The 20,360-nt window shown below is 39.1% G+C and overlaps 1 protein-coding gene across 34 annotated transcripts in view; it reads right to left on the bottom strand.

The window, feature by feature from the left end:
• The window catches only part of RIMS1 (regulating synaptic membrane exocytosis 1), a 400,323-nt gene that overhangs the window by 4,435 nt on the left and 375,528 nt on the right, over positions 1-20,360 (bottom strand). For 33 of the 34 annotated variants that reach the window (XM_015569421.1, XM_015569410.1, XM_015569411.1 and 30 more), the window contains 2 exons: positions 4,953-5,091; positions 2,614-2,726 (listed from right to left, as the gene is read on the bottom strand). In XM_015569421.1, coding sequence (XP_015424907.1) covers positions 2,614-2,726; positions 4,953-5,091 — 252 coding nt within the window. Of the gene's footprint in view, positions 1-2,613; positions 2,727-4,952; positions 5,092-19,228; positions 19,410-20,360 lie in introns of those variants that run through there. The other variant, XM_006772160.2, reaches the window with a different exon arrangement.

Here is a 20,360-nt window from a genome sequence, read left to right as displayed (position 1 = left end):
TCCTCGCCCTTCTCTTCCTACTTCCAAATCAGGTTTCAAAATGTTTCTCTTCATTTTTCAGGTACTAATCTACTTAAGAGAATCCCAGGTTAGGTTATAAATTGCTTAACAACAATATACTGAGGTATTTAAGTGATTCTTGTACTCTAATAAGATTTATTATCCTTTATGTCATCTAGTATACAATACTTCTCAATAAAAAGCATATTCTATCTATATTTCCATTTAGAGAAATCACCATTATTGTTTTGGTGAATATCCTAGCAATCTCATAAGTACTTTCCTCTCTTCCTCCCATCCTTCCTTCCTTCCTTCTTACTTATTTATCTAGCTATTATGACCATACATCCTCAGTTTATTGATTGTATGGGCCACTAAATAGGCATATCATTAACTATTTAACCAAATATAGGCTATCTGCATTGTTACCATTATAATGAGTAGCTCTAAAAAGAATTTTTGCATATGTTGTCAATGCTTCTTGATCATAAATTCTCAGATTTTAAATTATTGGGTCTAATTGAACGGGCATTCAAAATTCCATGCATATTGCCAAATATCCTTCAGAAAGGCTGTACCAGTTTGCACTATCACCAGAAGTAGTATAGCTCACTAATAGTGGTATTAACAATATGTCTAATTTTTGCTAACCTGGTGGTTAAAAATTTGTAATTTGTACTTTCCTGATTATTAGGAAGGCTGAACATATTTCTCAGTAATTTCAACTTGTATTCCTTCCCTTATGTCTTGCTTGTCATATGCTTTACCCACTTTAAATAAGATAATCTTTTTCTGATGGATATAATACTTTATCTCTGAAATTGTTAAATTTAATTATTTTGAAGTTATTTTTAGTTGAGCCATCTCCATTTTTCAGTTGTGAATTCTATTTTCCAGGTCAGTTGTTCATTAGTTCTGTCACTCTGTTTTAGATCTCAGCTCTTGGAGGTCTCCTTGTCTTTTCATATAGACATAGTTTAATGAGTCAAAATGTTCTATAAGACGTCTGTTTTGTTTTGTTAAAACGTATTTTTACTTATTTCAGAGAGGAAGGGGGAGAGAGAGAGAGAGAGAGAGAGAGAGAGAGAGAGAGAGAGAGAGAGATGTTGAGGGAGAATCATTGATCAGCTGCCTTCTGCACACCCCACACTGGGGATTGGGCCCACATGTGCCCTGCCTGAGAATCAAACCGAGACCTTCTGGAACACAGATCCACAATTAACCACTGAGCCTCGCTGGCTGGGCTATAAGACGATTTTTATTAGTATAAAAGATTCCCATTCTCTCTGTCAACTTCATGCCTTCCAAGGGTCACTGCTTTCATAAGTCTCAATATTTTCATCTGATCTATTTCTTTTTGGCATTTGCCTCCATATCTCTAAGTATTACACTTACAAGATATCACCCTAGTTTTTCAATTGTAGATATTATTATTGACTTCTAATTTCAAAATCTCTCATTTCTTTCTTATCCCCACCACATACTAGATACTTTCAGTCATCCCATTTTCCAGTATTAATATTTATATTATTATGATTATGTAACATTGTTTATGGCGGAGTGAACTGGAATACTATGATTATTACTTCTCATTTCTTGGACAGCTCTTCCCCTTCCCTGCAATTAATAAGTATCTTTTTAGAAAGCATTTGCTTACACTTTTATGTACATATCACTAATTCAACCCCACACACTCCTGAGTTGTTTACCTCTTCCATAAAATCAAATACATTAGGTATTCTATAGATGTTAATCTTATGAAGTCTGACATGATATAATTTGAACAAATTGCTTTGAAAGCTTACTACAGCTGTTATCTTTAGGTTTTCCTTCGCTACCAACCATTTCTCTCTGTGTTGAAACATTTATTTACTGGATCTCATCTTCTCATTTTAGTTCACAATTTTTAAAATTCACTTCATTCATTTCGTGGAAGTATAGTTCTCTGAGCAATGTTGGGTATGAGAAAAATATTTGGAGGCCTTTACTGTCCTGACTTTTTATTTAGCCTTAAACTTAAACTTACTTGAAAACTTGGCTGGCTATAGTACTCTATGCTGGAAACCAATTGCTACTCAGAATTTTGAAGATAATGCTCATTAGACTTCTAGCTCCCAGTGTTGTTGTTAAAGAGTCCACTGGAAATCTGATTTTGATAGTTTTGCATAGAATTATCCTCTTCAGAAGATTTTCTGCTGGAGGACTTTCTGTTACTTTCTGGTGGTGTGATCTACTAGGATGGTTTGCCTCTGAATCGACCTATTTTCAAGCCTTTTGTTGAGTGCTACATGGGTCCCTTCAAGATGGAATCTCATGTCCTTCAGGAAACAGCTATGGCACATGCTACATATAATTTTCTCCATTCATTATGGATCTACTGGAGACTCTCTATTTTGACAGGGGTTTTCTGATAATTCAAAGATGTAGGACTATCTTTATTCATTTTGCATAATATCTCAAGTTAGAAAAATGTATGGGAAATTAGAACAGTCATTTGAAACCAGCAACACCCTAGCTGAAATGTTACTTTTAACTTGCATTACAATTATGCTACTTTAAATGACCTTGACAACCGTGAAATATCACTTGTTCTGTAGAAAAACTGATTCTTACCCATTGCAGGGGTGGCGAGGGTTTGGCGGCCAACAAGCTGGGCTGGTCCCAGCCCATCGAGAAAATCACTAAATTGACTGTCCGCTCCTAGTCTCACTCCAGGAAATATTAAGCTATTAGCAAAAGTACAAAAATCAAAACATTAGCTCTCCTAGAATTCTTGTCATAGTTCCCATTATACTACTAATTCTGATCATGAATCATAAACACTGCTTAGACAATCGGTTTACTTATCGATTGCATCGCCTCGGCACCAAGCAAGCATATGAGAGTCATCATTGATTGAGAAAAGATCTAAACTCTCAAATTAAGAGCAGATGTGATAGTCAAGAGAGCTCTGTTATAGTTTTTAATATCTTACATTTTCTGGACACCTACAAATAAAATTCCCTACCTAAATACTAGTATATCACTGACATAAAATATAAGATGCACATTTTTATATCATGAACTTTAAATAATTGCTCATAAACATTGTGTAATATTAATGATAAACTTAAAAATACCTAATGATTTCTTAAATATTATAGCATAATACACATTCTTATTTAAAAATAAAATGTTTAACTTATTCATTTTGAGTGAATTGCATTTCTATATTATCTGAGATTTTTATTTAGTTCAAATGCAATGGATTGATTAAAATGTGTCTGTTTCTTACTACAGCATGGCTGCCTGCATTTCCTGGGCTGTGAGCTCCACCAGAGCAGTGACTATGCTCTTCTTGTTTAGTGATGTATCCTGGGTAACAAGAACCAGGCTTGTTAGGTGGTTGGACTGCAATGAGCATTTTTAAAATAAACAGATGTCCATAGGGATTTATTGCTTCCAATGTGCTTCCCCAGATACTATTTTTTCACAATCAAGGGAATTAAAAGGGTATATATGACCACCCATCCAGAGACTCTGAAAAGAAATTTTTGAGAGGCTAAGGGGCCTATCCATGATGGATGTAAATGTTATTTGATTTGTTAATTTTTATATAAAAAATGTCTCCAGTCTTGCATTTGGATATTGCTTTATAAGACTTCATCACATATTGGTGTTTTGGTCAGCAAGTTTACCCCCATAAATTTCACTCCTGATGATTTTTTGGTCTTAGCTGATAGCATGCATCCCAATAATTTGATCAAATAAGTTTTAGGGATGGGAAAGCATATCGCAAATATGAACTTGGCATACTTTTATTTCATTTTCTGAACAAAATAGAAAAATTCCAGTGAAATACAATAAAATATTAATATTAGGATTGGTAAATTAGTTATTTAAATGGTAATAAATGAATAACTATAAAAATTTTTACATGGTTAATCCCCAAGCAACCCACTGAAGAATAATTATTAATTTGTAAGATCTGTCACCTCAGTAAAAATTCAGTTTTATCAGAAAAATTCTCAAGCATAGGAAAATGAAATAGTAAAAAACTAGGTAAGCAAAAAAAAAAAATTCGTTATATTTTTTCAAAATTAATTAATTTTAGAATTAACTAAAACTCTAATAAAACAGCAACAAAGAAGATATTCTGGGTTTTTATCTTAAGGGAAAAATGATGTTAGTGATGTTTTAAAAAACACAAAAATGTAAGTTGCCGTTATGAGAGTGTAAGAATATGAAAATTAGTTCACTTCTTTTTTCTTTTTCTTTTCCTGATTTCCCTTTTTTATTGAATTTATTGGGGTGACACTGGTTAATAAAATTATATAGGTTTCAGGTGTACAGTTATACAATACATAGTCTGTACATTGTGTTGTGTGTTCACTACTCCAAGTCAGGTCTCCTTCCATCACCACTTATTCCCCTTATGTCCTCTTCTACCTCTCCCTCCATTCCCCTTTCCCTCTGACAATCACCACATTGTTGTTTGTGTCTATGAGGTTTTTTTTTGTTGTTGTTGTTTGTTTTTGCTTATTCCCTTCAGGTTTTTCACCAGCTCCACAACCGCCTCCTCTCTGACAGCCGTTAGTCTGTTCCTCACGTCTAAATTTTAATTCAGATTTTGGTAACCGGGCCAGACAATGTATTTCCTATGTGAAAGAATCCAGTAAAGGTGACATTGCTACCATAAACAGCCATGAGTGGACTATTCTGAACTTTTCTGAGAGATAGAGATCAGTTTATGTTAACCCAACACTGCATCATTCCTTTGAAGGTTCTGCATGACTAGGTCTGTGCGGAGGTGTGTCTGTGTGTCTGTCTCACAAGGTCAGGTGTTTTTAAATGGATGACCGACCAGCTAGTGAAGTGGAGAAGCTCGCAGTCACCCTGGGTGGCGGTGTTATCTTTCCTATCACCACATGCCCATGGTCCTACAGCCACACAGGTGAGCCGACGTCACTTACTTTCCCTCGGAGCTGTAACTGTTGATGCTGCCGTCAGTAGACTCTCGACTTGGCTGTCTTACCATCTTCCTCATTTCGGCTGCCATTCCCGTTTCTGTGCTTCTCTGGATGGTGCTTTTTAACTTCTTGTGGCCCGACTCTGCCAGGAGAGAGTGAAAGGAACTCTAAGTTTGGTTTAGGCAGTTTCCTGAATATGGACTCTGCAAATACAATAGTCCATTATGCGCATAGTTAAAAGTTAAACTCAGAAAAACAGTGTCCGACAGAATCATCTGATGGATTAAATCTTTTTGCCACAGCGTGCTTCGGCCCAGAGGGGTGGCACCATTGCTCCGGTTTCAGGGACTGCCTGAATCTCAACCAGACAAAATGAACTCATTGTATTATTGCTGCCGAAGTTGTGAACGTCAACGAAAAAACAGATTTGGCACCAAATTGCTCTGTGGAAAGAGAATGCCGAAAACCTGATCTGGAGTGCTCCAATGTGTGGGAACCGTCCTAAATGAGGGGCCATGTCCTTTAAAGGAGAAGAAAGCATGGAAAATACCACGGTTTGGGTACTGCCACTTAGCAGCAGTCCTCGCAGAGAAACTTCGGTATTTTATTTGATGATTTTCGCAACACTTTAACAAACACAATCTCATTTAAGATGGCATGTATGTTGCTTATGTAGGCTGAATAGGTGTTATCTTAATTCCAAGGTTTCAAAGTTATCTCATGGCCCATGGACTTTAGAGCAATATCCTAGAGCCCCTGTTAGAATAATAGAATATTAGGCAACATTCTATTTACAGCATGGAAATGAAGTTCTAGAACATTTATTTGATTAGGGCAATACCAAAAGGTTAGGGAAACTATTGGACTTTTAACACCTGCCATGCCCTTTTCATCTAAACATCCCATAAGCATATCTGGGTTTATTTCAATTCCTCTACAGTATCATTTAATATCCATTAATAATATATGAAAAATGCTTTATATACATAGGCACATTCAGAAACTACATATATATGAATATACACATAAATTTTTCAATCTTCATAACACTTCTGTGAAGCAGGTGCCTAAAACAGTTAGATAAGCCATATGAAAAAGTGCATGTTTTCCTCTGATTTTTTATCTTTGCACCCCTTTTCTAGATTGTCTAATAAAAGATATCATTGGTTATGTGGTATGGGCTCAATATTGAATATTCTCTACAGGAGAACACAAGTGTGATTATGATACTTCCTTGCTCAAGTTCTTGTGATGGTTTATCATCGAAATTACAAGAAAATGCAAACTTGTTTTCATTGCCTACAAAATGCTACCTAGGACTTGGCTTCCTCTCAGATCTCACCCTCATCCCATGTGCACACTGCCTCCCGGTCGTACTTCCTTCCTTGAGTTTCTCATCCACTCCAAGCATGTGTTTCAGGCCGTTTCCTTCCTGGCTGCCCCTCCTGACATTTTTTGCCTTTCTCCCTCATCTTATTTGGGTCTGTTTCAGTCCTCATCAATCTTTATCCTCTTGCCATGCTTCATATTTCTTCAGAGCATTGCTCCATCTTCTAATAAACCTCAATTTGTTTGTTGTCTGTTTCCCCAAATAGAACTTATTTCTATGAGAGAGAGACATGTGAATATTGCTGACTGCTATCCCTAGTATGGAGAACAGTGGGATGAACTCAGTAACAGGATGATACCACAGTCCTAATGTGCAATTTTCTCAATCCATTTAATATAATTATAATACAAACTCATCCCTGATTATTGTTTTTAATGAGTGCACTGTACCATCGTATGGCTATGTGGCATCATACTTAAACCATCTCTTTCTTGATGAGCATTCTCAGTTGTTAGAGAGTTTTTATAGAACACATTTCTAGACATTGAAAAGCTGGTTAAAGTGTAGGGATCTGTTTAATCTTAATAGCTATTTCTAAGTTGTCCTTTAGAAACATTGCAGCAATTTGCACTCCTGCCAACATTTATGCAGATGTTCCCATTTAACCAGCAAAGGCATAGGAATTTCTGGTGTCTGTCTTGTTCATTGACTTGTTATTGTAGAATGTGTACACATACCAAAGGCAGGGCCTTCATTTACGGCCGTTCTGAGTGCTGTATAGTTTCGGTATATTTATATGTATCTAAATACTGTGCCTCCTTCTTAGATGTACGTCCTTTATGAAGTGACTGTGGTAGAGCAACACGTCCTTCATGCACACACATTGGCCAGATCCCACCTGAGGGGCCGGGACAAGCCCCGAGGGTTTATTACCAATTGTGACAAAAGTTTCCAAGGCGGGATGAGGCAATACAGCTGGGGGTGGGATGGGGTGGGGGAGGGACCAGATTCTTTGATAATCATGGCTAGAGAAAGTGTGGGCAAACTTTAAATCTAAATCTAAATAATAAGGTGATGTTGGAAACTGGAGGAGAAACAGTTAAGGGATCAGCAGTAAGGAGTTTCAGGTTAGAGCATACATTCCTTCAGATTTTCATCCGTCCGTCCATCCATCCATCCATCCATCCATCCATCCAACCAACCAACCAACCAACCAACCAATATTTATGAAGCCCCTAATGTGTGTCACACACTGCTCTAGGTGCTGGGAGCATACTGGTAAATGACAAACTTCCTGCTATCCTGGAGCTTACATTCCACAGTGTGTATTTCTTGTGTGTACACCAGAAAGGGAATGAACACATAAACAAATAATATCACTGGTAATACCTGTTGTGTAAAAAACGTGAGGCAGGAGACGTGAAAGAGCAGAAATGGGTTTTTAAAGAAGGGGTCAGGGTCTCATTAAACACTGGACAGGGAAGTAACCCCTCGAGGAACTGATCCTGGTGACTGTGGTGGGAGGCTGCACGGTGGTCGGGAGGGGCTGTTGTTTTGTCAGTAGCACACAGTCCTCCAGGTTCCTTCTGCCGTCTTTTCAATGCGGATGCTGGCTCTGTCCGCTCTGTGGACGGCTGGCAGTCCAGGGGACCGTGGAGGCAGGCTGTCAAGACCTGCGTTCTGTACATTTCCCAATACAGGTTTCACATGGTTGTCATTCATTACATATTTGTTTAATTAGTGAAAAGAAACAAAAATTAAAAGTGAAGAGTCAGTTAATTTTTTTGCTTTAAAAAATTGGAATATCAAGTTTTCTTAAAAAAGGGTATATCTAAAGGGTACCCCAAAATCCTTAGAGCAGTTTTAAACCTTAGTAGCTTCCAAAAATATAAATGCTAGACACTTTGAAAAGACATCATTTGAAAGGTTGGCTATTGACCTTCCTCTCCTATTTAATTTTGTGAATCTGAATTACATATTTTTAATTTTAAAGTTGTTTTTTAGTTCTTCTGAAGATGGAAAACATAGACCAACTTAGCTCTTGCCTTATTCATGCTACTATTCAATGCAAAGAGCTTTGATGGACTGAACAATTTTATAAAGGCCCAGGTAAAAGCTGAATAAATAGTTCCAGCTATGAATCTGTCCCATTTAAATTCAAAGGGCTCTAATATTATTCAGAATGAAAGGGTTGGGAGGAACTGTTTAATAGGTGTAGAAACTAGAGATTTTGTGAAGCATAATTCATGCAGCAAATTCTGTTCAGCACTTACACTGGGCCCAGTCTTTCTAGATGCTGGTGATCCAGCGGTGAACACAACAGACAAGCACCCCTGCCCACATGGAGCTTACATGCTAGTGAATATAATGACCTGCTCAACATCATAGTAGTTAGTAGCAGAAACTGCATTCGAAACCTGATTTTCTGAATCTTAGTCTTGTGATCACTCCATTAATATCACAGTTTAGAAAAACACAAAATCTTATCTCACTTATTTTACAAATAGAACAGTTTAGCCACATAGATATTTTCATGTATACGTCCTCATATGGGCTTATAAGTTCATTTGAAAACTTTGTTGAAAATCACATATATTCTATATAAGTACAAATGTATATAATCACTGTATCTCTGCACATGCTGTAATTAGAGCATAAATATGTTACATACATGTATTATTTTTAATATCAATATAATGCATTAAACCATAAAATATTAGCAAATACTATTACGCTTATTAACAGTAGCACCATTCTTTAATAATTATTTGTATCCATTGAAGAATAGTAACCTGATAAAGACATGAACTCTGCTATCAAATTATGAACATGAAACCTTTGACTTAAACCATCATCCTAAGTATTATACAAAAAAACAAAGGATTAGAAAACTAGTATATGTTAAGATTCTATGTTTACAAACACATACAATTTAGTACAATCCGTAACATTTGGGGTAATATTTGACCCAGGCTTAGGAAGTACAAACTTTCTCTCACTGAATATTCCAAAGTGCCATGTTTACATAGGTACTTACACTCTCTTTTCATATTTAGAGATGTGTGTTATATTTAGAAACACGCTGCTGACTTATTCACTCTGTAAATACGCCTTAAGCACCAAGTACCTATAATCTAATAGACATCATTTTAGGGGTGGGAGCTACAACAGTAATCATACAAGATAGCACATATAATAAACCACTAAAACAAATCACATAATAATTTTAGATCTTGGTAATCATCATGGAAGGAAATAAAGCAGAAGAGACTGTCTCAGTAGAGTGAGTTACTTTTGATCAGCGGGCATGGAAGGCCACATCTGAGAATGCAGAGAAGGATTCAGCCATGCAAAAACTGCAGGAAGGATGGTCCAGGCACAAGGAGCAGGTATAGAACCCTGAGGAGTGACTGTCCTTCCTGGCTTTTCTGAGAAAGCCATGAGAGGGCGGCATAGGTGGACGATAAGAAGATGGAGCAGAAGAGGCTGTGAAGGACCTGGTGGTGCAGGACCAGCAGGGAAGCAGCCTGGAGTTTGCGCTGAGAGTGCTGGGAAGCCACGGGAAGGGAGGGGGGGAAGGAGGGTCATGATCCATCCAATCTATGATCTACATTTTTGAAGGATCCCTCTAGTTACTGGGTGGATAATGAATGTTAGGAACTAGAAGTGAAAGCAGGGGGAGGATTTGGAAAGTTACTATCCTACCTAAGAAGAGATAAATGCAGCAATGGCTTAGGTTAGGCAAGTAGCAGTGGAGATAAGGGAGGAGGTGGGCATTGATTATATTTTGAGGAGGAGCTTATGGTACTTGCTCTATTCCATGTAGAGGTGGTTCCGTAAAAAAAAGAGAAAGAATCAGTAATTTTTAGGGTTTTATGTAGGATAACTACTAGTAATTGAACGATAGTGCCAGTTACTGAAAAGCAGACTCATTGTGGGTGATGGAAATGATGAGTTCTCTTTAGGGCATTTGAGTTGCTTCCTAAAAAGCCATGTGAAGAGTAAAGTAGAAAGAATTCTCATGAACAAGGAGGTCAGTGCCAGAAACAGGTAGACAGACAGACAGACAGGACATACTGACATGCAGATGAAATTAAAAGCTGTGGTACTAAGTATAATAGGGAGGAAGTATAGAGATAAAAAGAGTAGATAGCATGAAGCCTAGGATTCCAGAAGACTGTTAAGAAGTCTACTAAGACCTTCTAAGGTACATGGAAGGACAGGTAAGTGTCATGGTGCAGAAGTTAAACGAATAAAGTGTTTCAAGAAGTAAAAAAAAAATGATAACTACTTAGACTTTTAGTAAGGACCAGACATAGAAGTGGTGACATACTTGGCTCCATAGAGATCACTGATTCCAAGAGAAGTAGGTTCAGGGAAGGAGGGCTGGGAGCCTGCAAGGGATGGCCACCCAGAAGACACAATGAGAGGTGAGTAAGCAGGGACAATGCCTATGACTTTTTTTTTTTAATATATTTTATTGATTTTTTACAGAGAGGAAGGAAGAGAGATAGTTAGAAACATCAATGAGAGAGAAACATCGATCAGCTGCCTCCTGCACATCTCCCACTGGGGATGTGCCCGCAACCCAGGTACATGCCCTCGACCGGAATCGAACCTGGGACCCTTCAGTCCGCAGGCAGATGCTCTATCTACTGAGCCAAACCAGTTTCGGCAATGCCTATGACTTTTGAAAAGGTTTGTAGTGATGGAGAGGCAGTTTCTGGAAATTCACATAGGATTAGGGGAGGTTGTTTATTATTTTTAAGGTGTGTGACATTAGAGCTCGTTACTATGCAGACAGCAGTGATTAAATGCACAGGGAAAAACACCACATGTGTAGGTCTGATCTTATTCACTGGAGAGGTAGGTACTGTCGAAGAAATCATCTTTCAGTCAAAGCAGTCTCTAATGCCCAATGAAGTCAATTCCATCAATGAACTGGAAAAATAAGTTTTAAAAAAATCACCTAGTTGATTCAACAATTTGGGTCCAAAAGATAAATGCAATAGCATGTATTAACTCACAAAGAAAAACGATAGAGGGAGTTTGACCTTTTGATTACCCTGAAAGTAACAACTGAGGTCAGTGATACAAACTTTTTTTATATGTAGAGTAACGAAATTCAGTTACTTTTACAAAGAAAAGTTGTGGCTAATATGATATGTTTTGTTCATTCATTCCTTTATTTACCCATTGAACAAACTCTCTGGAGTGCGTTGGGCCCTGGACTGTAAATGTAAGTGTGGGAAGGAAACAGGCCTGGAGCCAACCAAGTCATGGCTTAGTGGGAGAGACTAAGTGAAAGTAACAACTGAGGTCAGTGATACAAACTTTTTTTATATGTAGAGTAACGAAATTCAGTTACTTTTACAAAGAAAAGTTGTGGCTAATATGATATGTTTTGTTCATTCATTCCTTTATTTACCCATTGAACAAACTCTCTGGAGTGCGTTGGGCCCTGGACTGTAAATGTAAGTGTGGGAAGGAAACAGGCCTGGAGCCAACCAAGTCATGGCTTAGTGGGAGAGACTAAGTGAAAGTTTAGTTGTGATTCAGTGTGGCTCAGTGGAGAGGATTTACTTATATGCATTTAGCTTTAGGTATTTATTGTATGTAAATTCAGTAATTTGGAGAGCAGATGAGAAGGGAAGAGAGAGGACGATTTAATCAGTGAGTGTGAGTCTGCGCTTGCTATGCCACTAAATGAGCAGGGACCTGGTGAGATCAGGAGGTGAGAATGCAAATCTTCTCTTCATCTGTTTCAGTTCCTAAAAATGATGTCCGCGATGGTTTCTAAAATAGGCTGCCTAAAAAACAGGCCAACTACTTTATGTGGTGTTCCAACAAAGCTGCAGAAATATTGTCAAACTGACAGTATTAGACTTAGTGAGAGACACTGCATTGGTATCCAAGGGACTTTCAAAGGGAATTTTAACTTCCAGATGGTGAAGGGGGGGTGGGGGGGGCATTTGTATCTCAGGCCAAGAGAGCAGCATGGTTAAGGGTCTAGAGTTGATAAACAGCACAGTCCCTTGAAGAGGTAAATACATTTCCAGGAAGACCAGAGTTCAATAAAGAGAGTGAGACCTGGCAGCTAGAGATGTAAGCAAGGGAGGAACCATACAGGAGTTTTCATCTAATGCTTTCAAGGTGCATGACTACATGTCATTTGGGTGGCTTTTGTATGATTATTAATCTCTTCTTAACGATATCATCGTCTTGGCCTACCCAATACCAATATTATCTGCATAAAGTTGTATGCAATTTATATTACATACAATATGGTACAGTCAAGTTGTCATAGATCTCTAATAATCATACTTTAACAGAAAATATCTGACTGTTCTTTGTTTATGTCAGGTGATTCTAGTGTTGTGATAACCACACAGTCAGAAATTTTTATTAGCTAGTCTGTTCCATACAAACAAACAAACAAAAATGCCCCTTTTAAAAATATATCTCATGCCAAGCCAGGAAAGTACAACTTGTAAACATTCAGAGATCTAAAGGTTATTTTCAGAAAATTGCATGATTTTTTTTTTTGAATTTTAGGGTTTCCCCTCATTTATTCTCCAGGTTAATCCACTAAGTCTACAAGTACTCTCTCTTCTTCCTATTTGCTAAAGAGATTTATAATGAAAGAAATACAGTGGTCAAGAAGCTAAAATAGTATCAATTCAGAACATTTTTTTGTGAGACAGGGAATAAATTCCCTTGATGATGTTTTCAGAATACTTCAAATCTTTTTCAGTGATGTAGTTATCCTCTCCCATAACCCAAAAGAGGTAAAATGTTCTTTTGCTACCATGAACTTTAAATTCTCTACAAATGCAACTTTAGAAAAGGGATTCATCTGTGCTGAACAGTGACCATTAGTTTCCAGCCCTTCTGTGGCTAAGAGTTATTCTCTGGTAAGAAGCCTGGCACTGTTCTGAGGGACTGTGATGCCTGCCCGTCATATCTGCTCAGTTCACGCAATCACTGGATCTTTCCAGAAAAACATTTGCTAATGTGACATCGATTTTCCCTCTTGCTAAGCTGGCGAAAATGTAAGCAGTAGCCAGTTCAAGATGGTCTTTTGAGTAATTTTCATGTTCAACTTAACAAGGCTGCCAAAAAAGTTAGGTAAAGAGGTTTATGGTCACTGTAACACATGACCTGTATTGCATCCTATTTTGGCCAAAGTAATAAGGAAAGGGGAACATTCAAATGCTGAACTTCTCACTGCTGCAAACTGTTTGATTTTGTGTCTCAATGTTTCCAGTATGTCCATTTTGTGGACTGAATTTTGTCTCCACAAATTCATAGGCTGACATCCTAACTCACAGGACCTCTGAATATACATATTCGGTGATATGGCCTTTAAAGAGGTGATTAAGCTAAGGCTGCTAAGAAGGGAGGCCCTGATCATATCTGACTGGTGTCCTTACAAGAAGACGTCAGGACACACAGAGACCACCAGGTGAACAGGCGGCAAGAGGGTGGCCACATGTAAGACAAGAGAGGCCTCAGTGAGACCAAACCTGCCTATGCCCTGCTCTTGGACTTCCAGTCTCCAGAACTGTGAGAATATAAATCTCTGTTGTCCAAACCATCCAGTCTGCGGTATTGTTTTATGGCAGCCCTAGCGAACAAATACATCCAGGGGATGGATACTGTTATTTTTAACACCTTAACGTCACCTTCTTATTTAATAAGTGTAATGATTCAAATGCGATTTAAAGCACCTGGAGATAAATAATCACCTACGATATGATCTGAGGGTGAGATTAAGCCCCGAATAATAGGATGGATTGTTTCAGGTTGCCTTTATTAGAAAGTGGCCTCAAGAATTACATGAATATAGCTAAGTAATTTATTAACAACTCTTGGTATTTAAAAAATAAGGCTTCAGATTTATTTGCTAAATAAATATATCACATATTAAATCTGTTTTGTTTTAACTCTTTGTTTTTGGTTTAAATAAGAAGCTGGATTTCATTTAAGAATAAATCTGGAGTAGCTCCTACAATTTTCCATCCTGTCAAAATAAAACCATTTCAAAAGGCAGCCTCGTACTCTGCATGGGGGATGGATAGAAAGCGGTTTGAGGGGCAACTCTGGAATGGGAATGTCTCATTCGAGTATCAGCTCTAAGCTGTACTCTTACTAGCTCTGTGCCTGCGGGCAGCTAATTAGCCCCTCCAGGCCACACTTTTCTCATCTATGGAATGAGGGAGGGATTGATGATACCTCGCTCTAAGGACTGAGTAGGAAATTAGGAGATCTGTGGAAGGCACTCAGCACAGTGTCCTGCACCGACTTCAGGTTACCTATTCTTAAATCTCAAAGTGTTTGGCATAGATTACATCTCCAAGTTGAATGATGCTAATTACCCTTGCTCTACTCAAAGCACATCTTTCTGTGCCTCATTTGAACTCCTGACACTATTCAGAATGGAGCAGACTAAGTTGCCAGTATCTATTCTTACATTTCTCTTAGAGACAGAAACTCTACCATCCTTCCAGCAAGGGACTGACCACATTTTCCTTTTCCTTTCCCCTCTCACTGGTATGGGGTCAAGATAGTGGGGGCTTCAGCAGCTGCTTTGGGCCTCAGGATGGGAGTACTTGTTGAAGCTGGAAGAGCCTGGGACCCTGAGATGATGGAGCCACTACATCAGCCCCAATTGCACTGTCCACCTGAATTATTATGTGACAATCTTGATTAAGCCACTATATCCAGGGTGTCTTGTTACCCCTGCCTAGCCTATGTCAGAGTACACAGTATTCTAAATAAAATCCAATGTGAATTAAAAAAAATAAAAGAGCATTTTTTGCTAAGAGTACTCTCTATACTTTATCTTTAAATAGAGACTTGGGTTATTAAATTGGTTTTCTATAGTAGTTTCATATTTAAAAGAATAGGCAACTCTTCAAACAATAGAGTTAATGGACATTTTTCTTCCCTATGAAGTCTCACAGATGTAGAGGGGGAAAATCTAGCAATAAATAATGTTCATTAAATATCATCGTTGTATAAGCTACTCTGCAGGGCACAATAAACAGAGGTGTCTTTTCCTAGTAGTTTAATATTCTGAAACAAACTTGCATGTATGAAGTTCCCAATTACTGGTATGGTATGGCGATGATCACACTGCTCTGGTTGTTATGGGCAGAAATGAGAGTTTGCGATCACAAAGGGAATGGGTATTAGATCTTTTTCTATATTCTATAAAACAAAGTAGGTTCTCTGTGCTTCTCAACACACTCCTTGAAACAACGTAGGTGGCTTTTAATCAACATGGGAATGATCTGGTTTGAAATATGAGCTAGGTGGCAATATGAAATTCTACTGAGGAGACCCAACAGGGCAACTTAAAGAGACAAGCCAGATTCTTGAGAGAAACTGAAACAGGCATTCAACTGATCTAGGAGAGACTTGTCATACGTAAGTAGTTACCACTGACAGACAGCCCACACTGAAATGCAGAGCCACAGCCTCAGGCTCTCCAAACAGTGGGTGCTGAGGGGCAACGGGTAGCTTCTGACTGGGGGAACTCAGGTAGCTTTAATCAGCAGCAGAGTAGGAATTTATTTATTGTTTAAGGCTCAGATTTTCCCAGTCCACAGTGGAGAGGCAAAGGGCATATGGAGGGAGTGAGGCATAAACTTAAAACAACTTACAAGACAGTTACTGAAAGGCAGGAATAAATACTGTCCACATGAACACTACAAGGACAGAATAAAATGGGTTTGACTAACTTTTAAAGGCAAACTTCACATAAAGAGGAACCTTTGATTCCCTCCCAGCATTGGCCATGATTTCCTAACAAATTGAATGGGTATAAAGGGTCTGTATGTAAAACAAAATTTGACAAATATCAACTTATAAAATGTGTTAATCAATACAGACATATTATATATAGGAACATATCCTATATAATAAAAGGCTAATATGCAAATTGACCGAACAGCAGAATAACTTGTCACTATGACGCACACTGATCACCAGGGGGCAGACGTTCATTGCCGGAGCTGCCCCCTGGTGGTCAATGCACTCCCACAGGAGGAGCGCTGCTCAGGTAAAAGCTGCTCATGGCTGGCAAGTGCAGCAGTGATGGCGCGAACCTCTCCCGCTTCTGGGGTAGTGCTAAGGATGTCTGACTAATACAGGGAGTGGGCCTAAGCTGTCAGTCGGACATCCCCCAAGGGCTCCCGCAGACTGCGAGAGAGCACAGGCCAAGCTGAGGTATCCCCTTGAGTGCATGAGTCTCGTGCACCAGGCCTCTAGTCATATATAAGGTGTTATGACAAGATCATTTCAGGACAGCCCTTAAACTCTCTGCTTGTGCTTTAAAGGCCCCTCCCCACCCCGGCCCTCTTATGGCCTCAGCCCCTTCACATCTCATGTAGCCTTCCCTCCCCCATGGATCAAGAGGATGTACCCACCTAGATCTCATGCCCATCTGGACCCCTTATCTACCCTTCTGAACTAAGCCTCCAGATAGTAGAATTCCTGCCCAAATGGTCCAAGACCACATATAGAGCTGGCCCCTGTGTCTTTCTGGGATCCAGCCTCAGAGGATGGATAGCAACACCAATGTGCACACCCTGAAATCCAAGGAGTATAGGCAGCCTTAAACATGTGTGCAAGGCCCCTCGAGGTGCAGGACAGAGTCAAGGGATGGGAAGAGAAGGCAGAGAGCAGCAAATTTCAGTATGAGATGGGTAAGCCAAGCTCAAGCACAGAACTCTGATCATCAGGATTCTAAATTGAAACATGAACTGCTTGGTCCAGTCCTGCCCCGTCCTTGCCCCACTGCCTCTAGAGACCGGCATACAACCGTAGGAGAGTCTGCGTTATTGTAGAAGCAGAGCCAACTGTGAAAAAGTAAAAGCTTCTCAAGGTGGCTGTACTCTCCCAAGATATTACCACTTGGGAATGTTTCACATCAGTTTGTTATACCATAATGGGAGGTTTATGTGGATTTCTGGTTAGCAACGGCATATGGTTGGTACAAGTTAGTTCATCAGTTTAATTTCTAATACTTACCAGTAGTTGACATACCTAGTCTAGAGGATAGGAATTTTAAAAATGTAAAAGTCATACCTGTTTACTGAGTGATCAGAAACATAATTTATGGCTTAAGAGGAGGGCAAGGGTATTGGATGAACTAGTAGGCACAGAAGGAGTTAAGGTAGTAAGTTCAGGAGAAATCTTGCAGATTCTGAGAAGAGAGAGGAGAATGAATTAGTAAATGGGGAGTGGGGAGAGGAAGAGAGAGAAAGGGACCAATTTTCTTGAGGCAAAAAACACCACAAGGGGGTGGCCATCAGCACAGTGTGATTCCAACCAGCTGGTCCTTGTAAAGCAAAATGCTGTGACCACTTCATTTCAGGCTGGTTCTGAGGTCAGACCACACCTCAGAGTGTGAGCATAGCAAGCAGCAATATGGGCAAGTGAAGTAAACAGTGGTAATTCCAGGCATGGCCTCACAGGCTGAGGGAGTAGCATGGAGGTTGGCTGTGTGTGACAAAGGAAGAATGATGCATGACTGGAAAAATATCATATATGTACAAAAGGGTTAATCTGATCTGGCCTATGTGCTTGAGAGATTTGGGAAACTGCTGGTTGGTTGCTTCTCTACTGACTGTGGTTAGAATAAGTGTTAAATAACAAAACATAAAGTTGCACATCCAAACAGCAAAAGAAAAAGAAAACACCCTTAAGCTGTAGAGAGAAAATGTTTGTGGTGAAAATTGGTAAAACAAAATATTACAAATGTGGGTTCTTTCATTTTCACCCCACTCCCCTCCATGTTTAGAAAATTAGGCGAAGAAGAACTTGAAAAATACATAATACAATAAAAGCCTAAAATATATGCTGGTGAAGGGAAATCTGAGGACAAGGTTTACCACACTCCAGAACTGCATAACCTGGATTTCGGGTTATGGAAGGAATTGACTAAACTATGTCAAGCACAGCATTTCAAGATTCTGTAGGCTAACGATGAACGTGCTTAAGCAGATGTCTAAGTTTTAGTTGGGTGAATGTGCTAACAAAATGAGAAATAGTAATGACACACACATCGACGATTTGACACCCTTAGCAAAGTCCATTACTATCTGCCTCTCATTTTTCAGATGTTGCTTATTACTCTCAAGGCACTGTCCTGACTAAATTTATTGTAAACAATGACAGTCCTGGTAGTCTGAGGAGTTAAGAGAAGCATATGGTGTTAACCACACAAAAATGTTTGATTTAGCCACATGCTATAGACTGAATGTTTGTGCCCTCCCCTCACCCCGAACTCGTATTTGAAACCTAATACCACATGAGAGGGTATTTGGAAGTGGGGTTTGGGAAGGTTCCTGAAGCCTGCGTGAAAGGGATCAATGCCTTGCTCGCTCCTTCCTCCACGTGAGGTTATAGCGGGAAGCTGGTCATCTCTCGCCCAGGAGGCCGGTCCTCACCAGAGTCTGACCAGGCTGCTCCCTGGCCTTGGATTTGCAGCTTTCAGAAATGAAGAACTGAGAAAAATAAGTGTCCGTTGTGTATAAGACAATGTGTCTAGGTATTGTTGTGACAGCAGCTCGAAAAGACTAAAAAATTGCACATTGACGAGTGGGGTCGGGTGAACAGGGCCAAGATTGTAGAACATAAAACTCTCTTCCAGAAGGAAAACACTACGCTAAACGCTGTACAAACCTGACATTTTTTATTAGAGCAGGAGTAAATTTATAAGAATATTCAATACTTTACTTAATATCTTTGAGGCTTATGCAATATTAAAGCAGTAAACTAATCTTATATTGGCAATATTTATTTCCAATCCACATCAGATAGGGATAGAAAAAATACAAAATAATTGCGCTGAAATCCTGAAGTGGATTAAACGGATCCATTTTAGAATATAATAAATCTGAAACTTAGCACCAGAACTTTAAAAATAAAGTGATCTCACCCTTTGTCTAAAGAACCCAGGTGCAGTAAGGTCGAATCCTTAGCTGGAGGTCACACAAGCTCCTTATCGCCACCCTGAAGATGAAAGCCTGAATCGTTCTGCTCCAAAGCTCTGTTTGCCCTTTACTTGAAATGGAACTTCAATTCCATTTTGTAAGAAAAAAAAGAAGTCTTATCATGAAAGCAGAGAAGCCCTGAGTGAACCGTGTCCTTTATTCCTAAGGTTGTTTCGGAAAGAACGCCCATTACCACACTCCATTTGTTTACACTTTAACAGGCAGGTCCAACCTCCAGTGACGTGAACATCTCTCCGCTACAATAACCTGTTATGTAACAGGTGGGGGACCCGGAGGTGGGCCTATACAGGTCCCTCAAAATGAATGGGAACCCAATCACTGCAGATCAGACAGTTCAAAGCAATCACTCTCTGTCTTGGCGTTGTCCTTAGAGATAGGAAGATCTTGTTGTTACAAGCATTTCAAGTGCTCTAAAGTTAAATTGACAAATGTAGTTTAAAAATTTCAGGTTTCTCACATCAAGGAAAATCTCCTTTTCTAAGAAAAGGCACATTTTAATTTACCTCCGATCCACTTGTCTTTTTTTCTCCCGAGAAGACATATTTCTCCCATCTTTCCTCCCAACTCAAGCCTTATGTATGCAACCCTCCCCTCCTCCCCTCTTGTATTAGGACAATGGTCTCCCTCCTCCTCTGCAGAATTCCCAACATAAACTCCCCTTGCTCATCTTTTCCACCTTATTCTCTTAAATTCTACTTTGAAAATCCCAGAACTTAAAAAATTTCTCCTTATACCAACTGTTTATAAACATACATTGGTCAGCCTTCTACACACTGTTTTCTGATATACAACATACATACCCATCCTTCATTTCCAAAATATATATTAAAAACTTAAAATAGTGTTGTTACAGGCACCAGTGCATTCAAAACTGAACGGAGCTTATAGACTGGTGGGAGAGGAAAACATATAAGCAATCCTATTTCAGCGGGGTAAGGAGAGTAAAATATGCCTGGGTGAGTGATGGGACATAGGATGTAGTTAACCTCTCTGCTGGGTGAGTTAAGGAACTTCCCACAGAGGAGGAGGTACTAGAGATGCACCGAGAAGGATAAA

Source organism: Myotis davidii, unplaced genomic scaffold (assembly GCF_000327345.1).
Source record: "Myotis davidii unplaced genomic scaffold, ASM32734v1 scaffold104, whole genome shotgun sequence".
Classification (NCBI taxonomy): domain Eukaryota; kingdom Metazoa; phylum Chordata; class Mammalia; order Chiroptera; family Vespertilionidae; genus Myotis; species Myotis davidii.
Note: the sequence above shows the minus strand (reverse complement) of the source record. Positions and strands in the feature narration are given on the sequence as shown.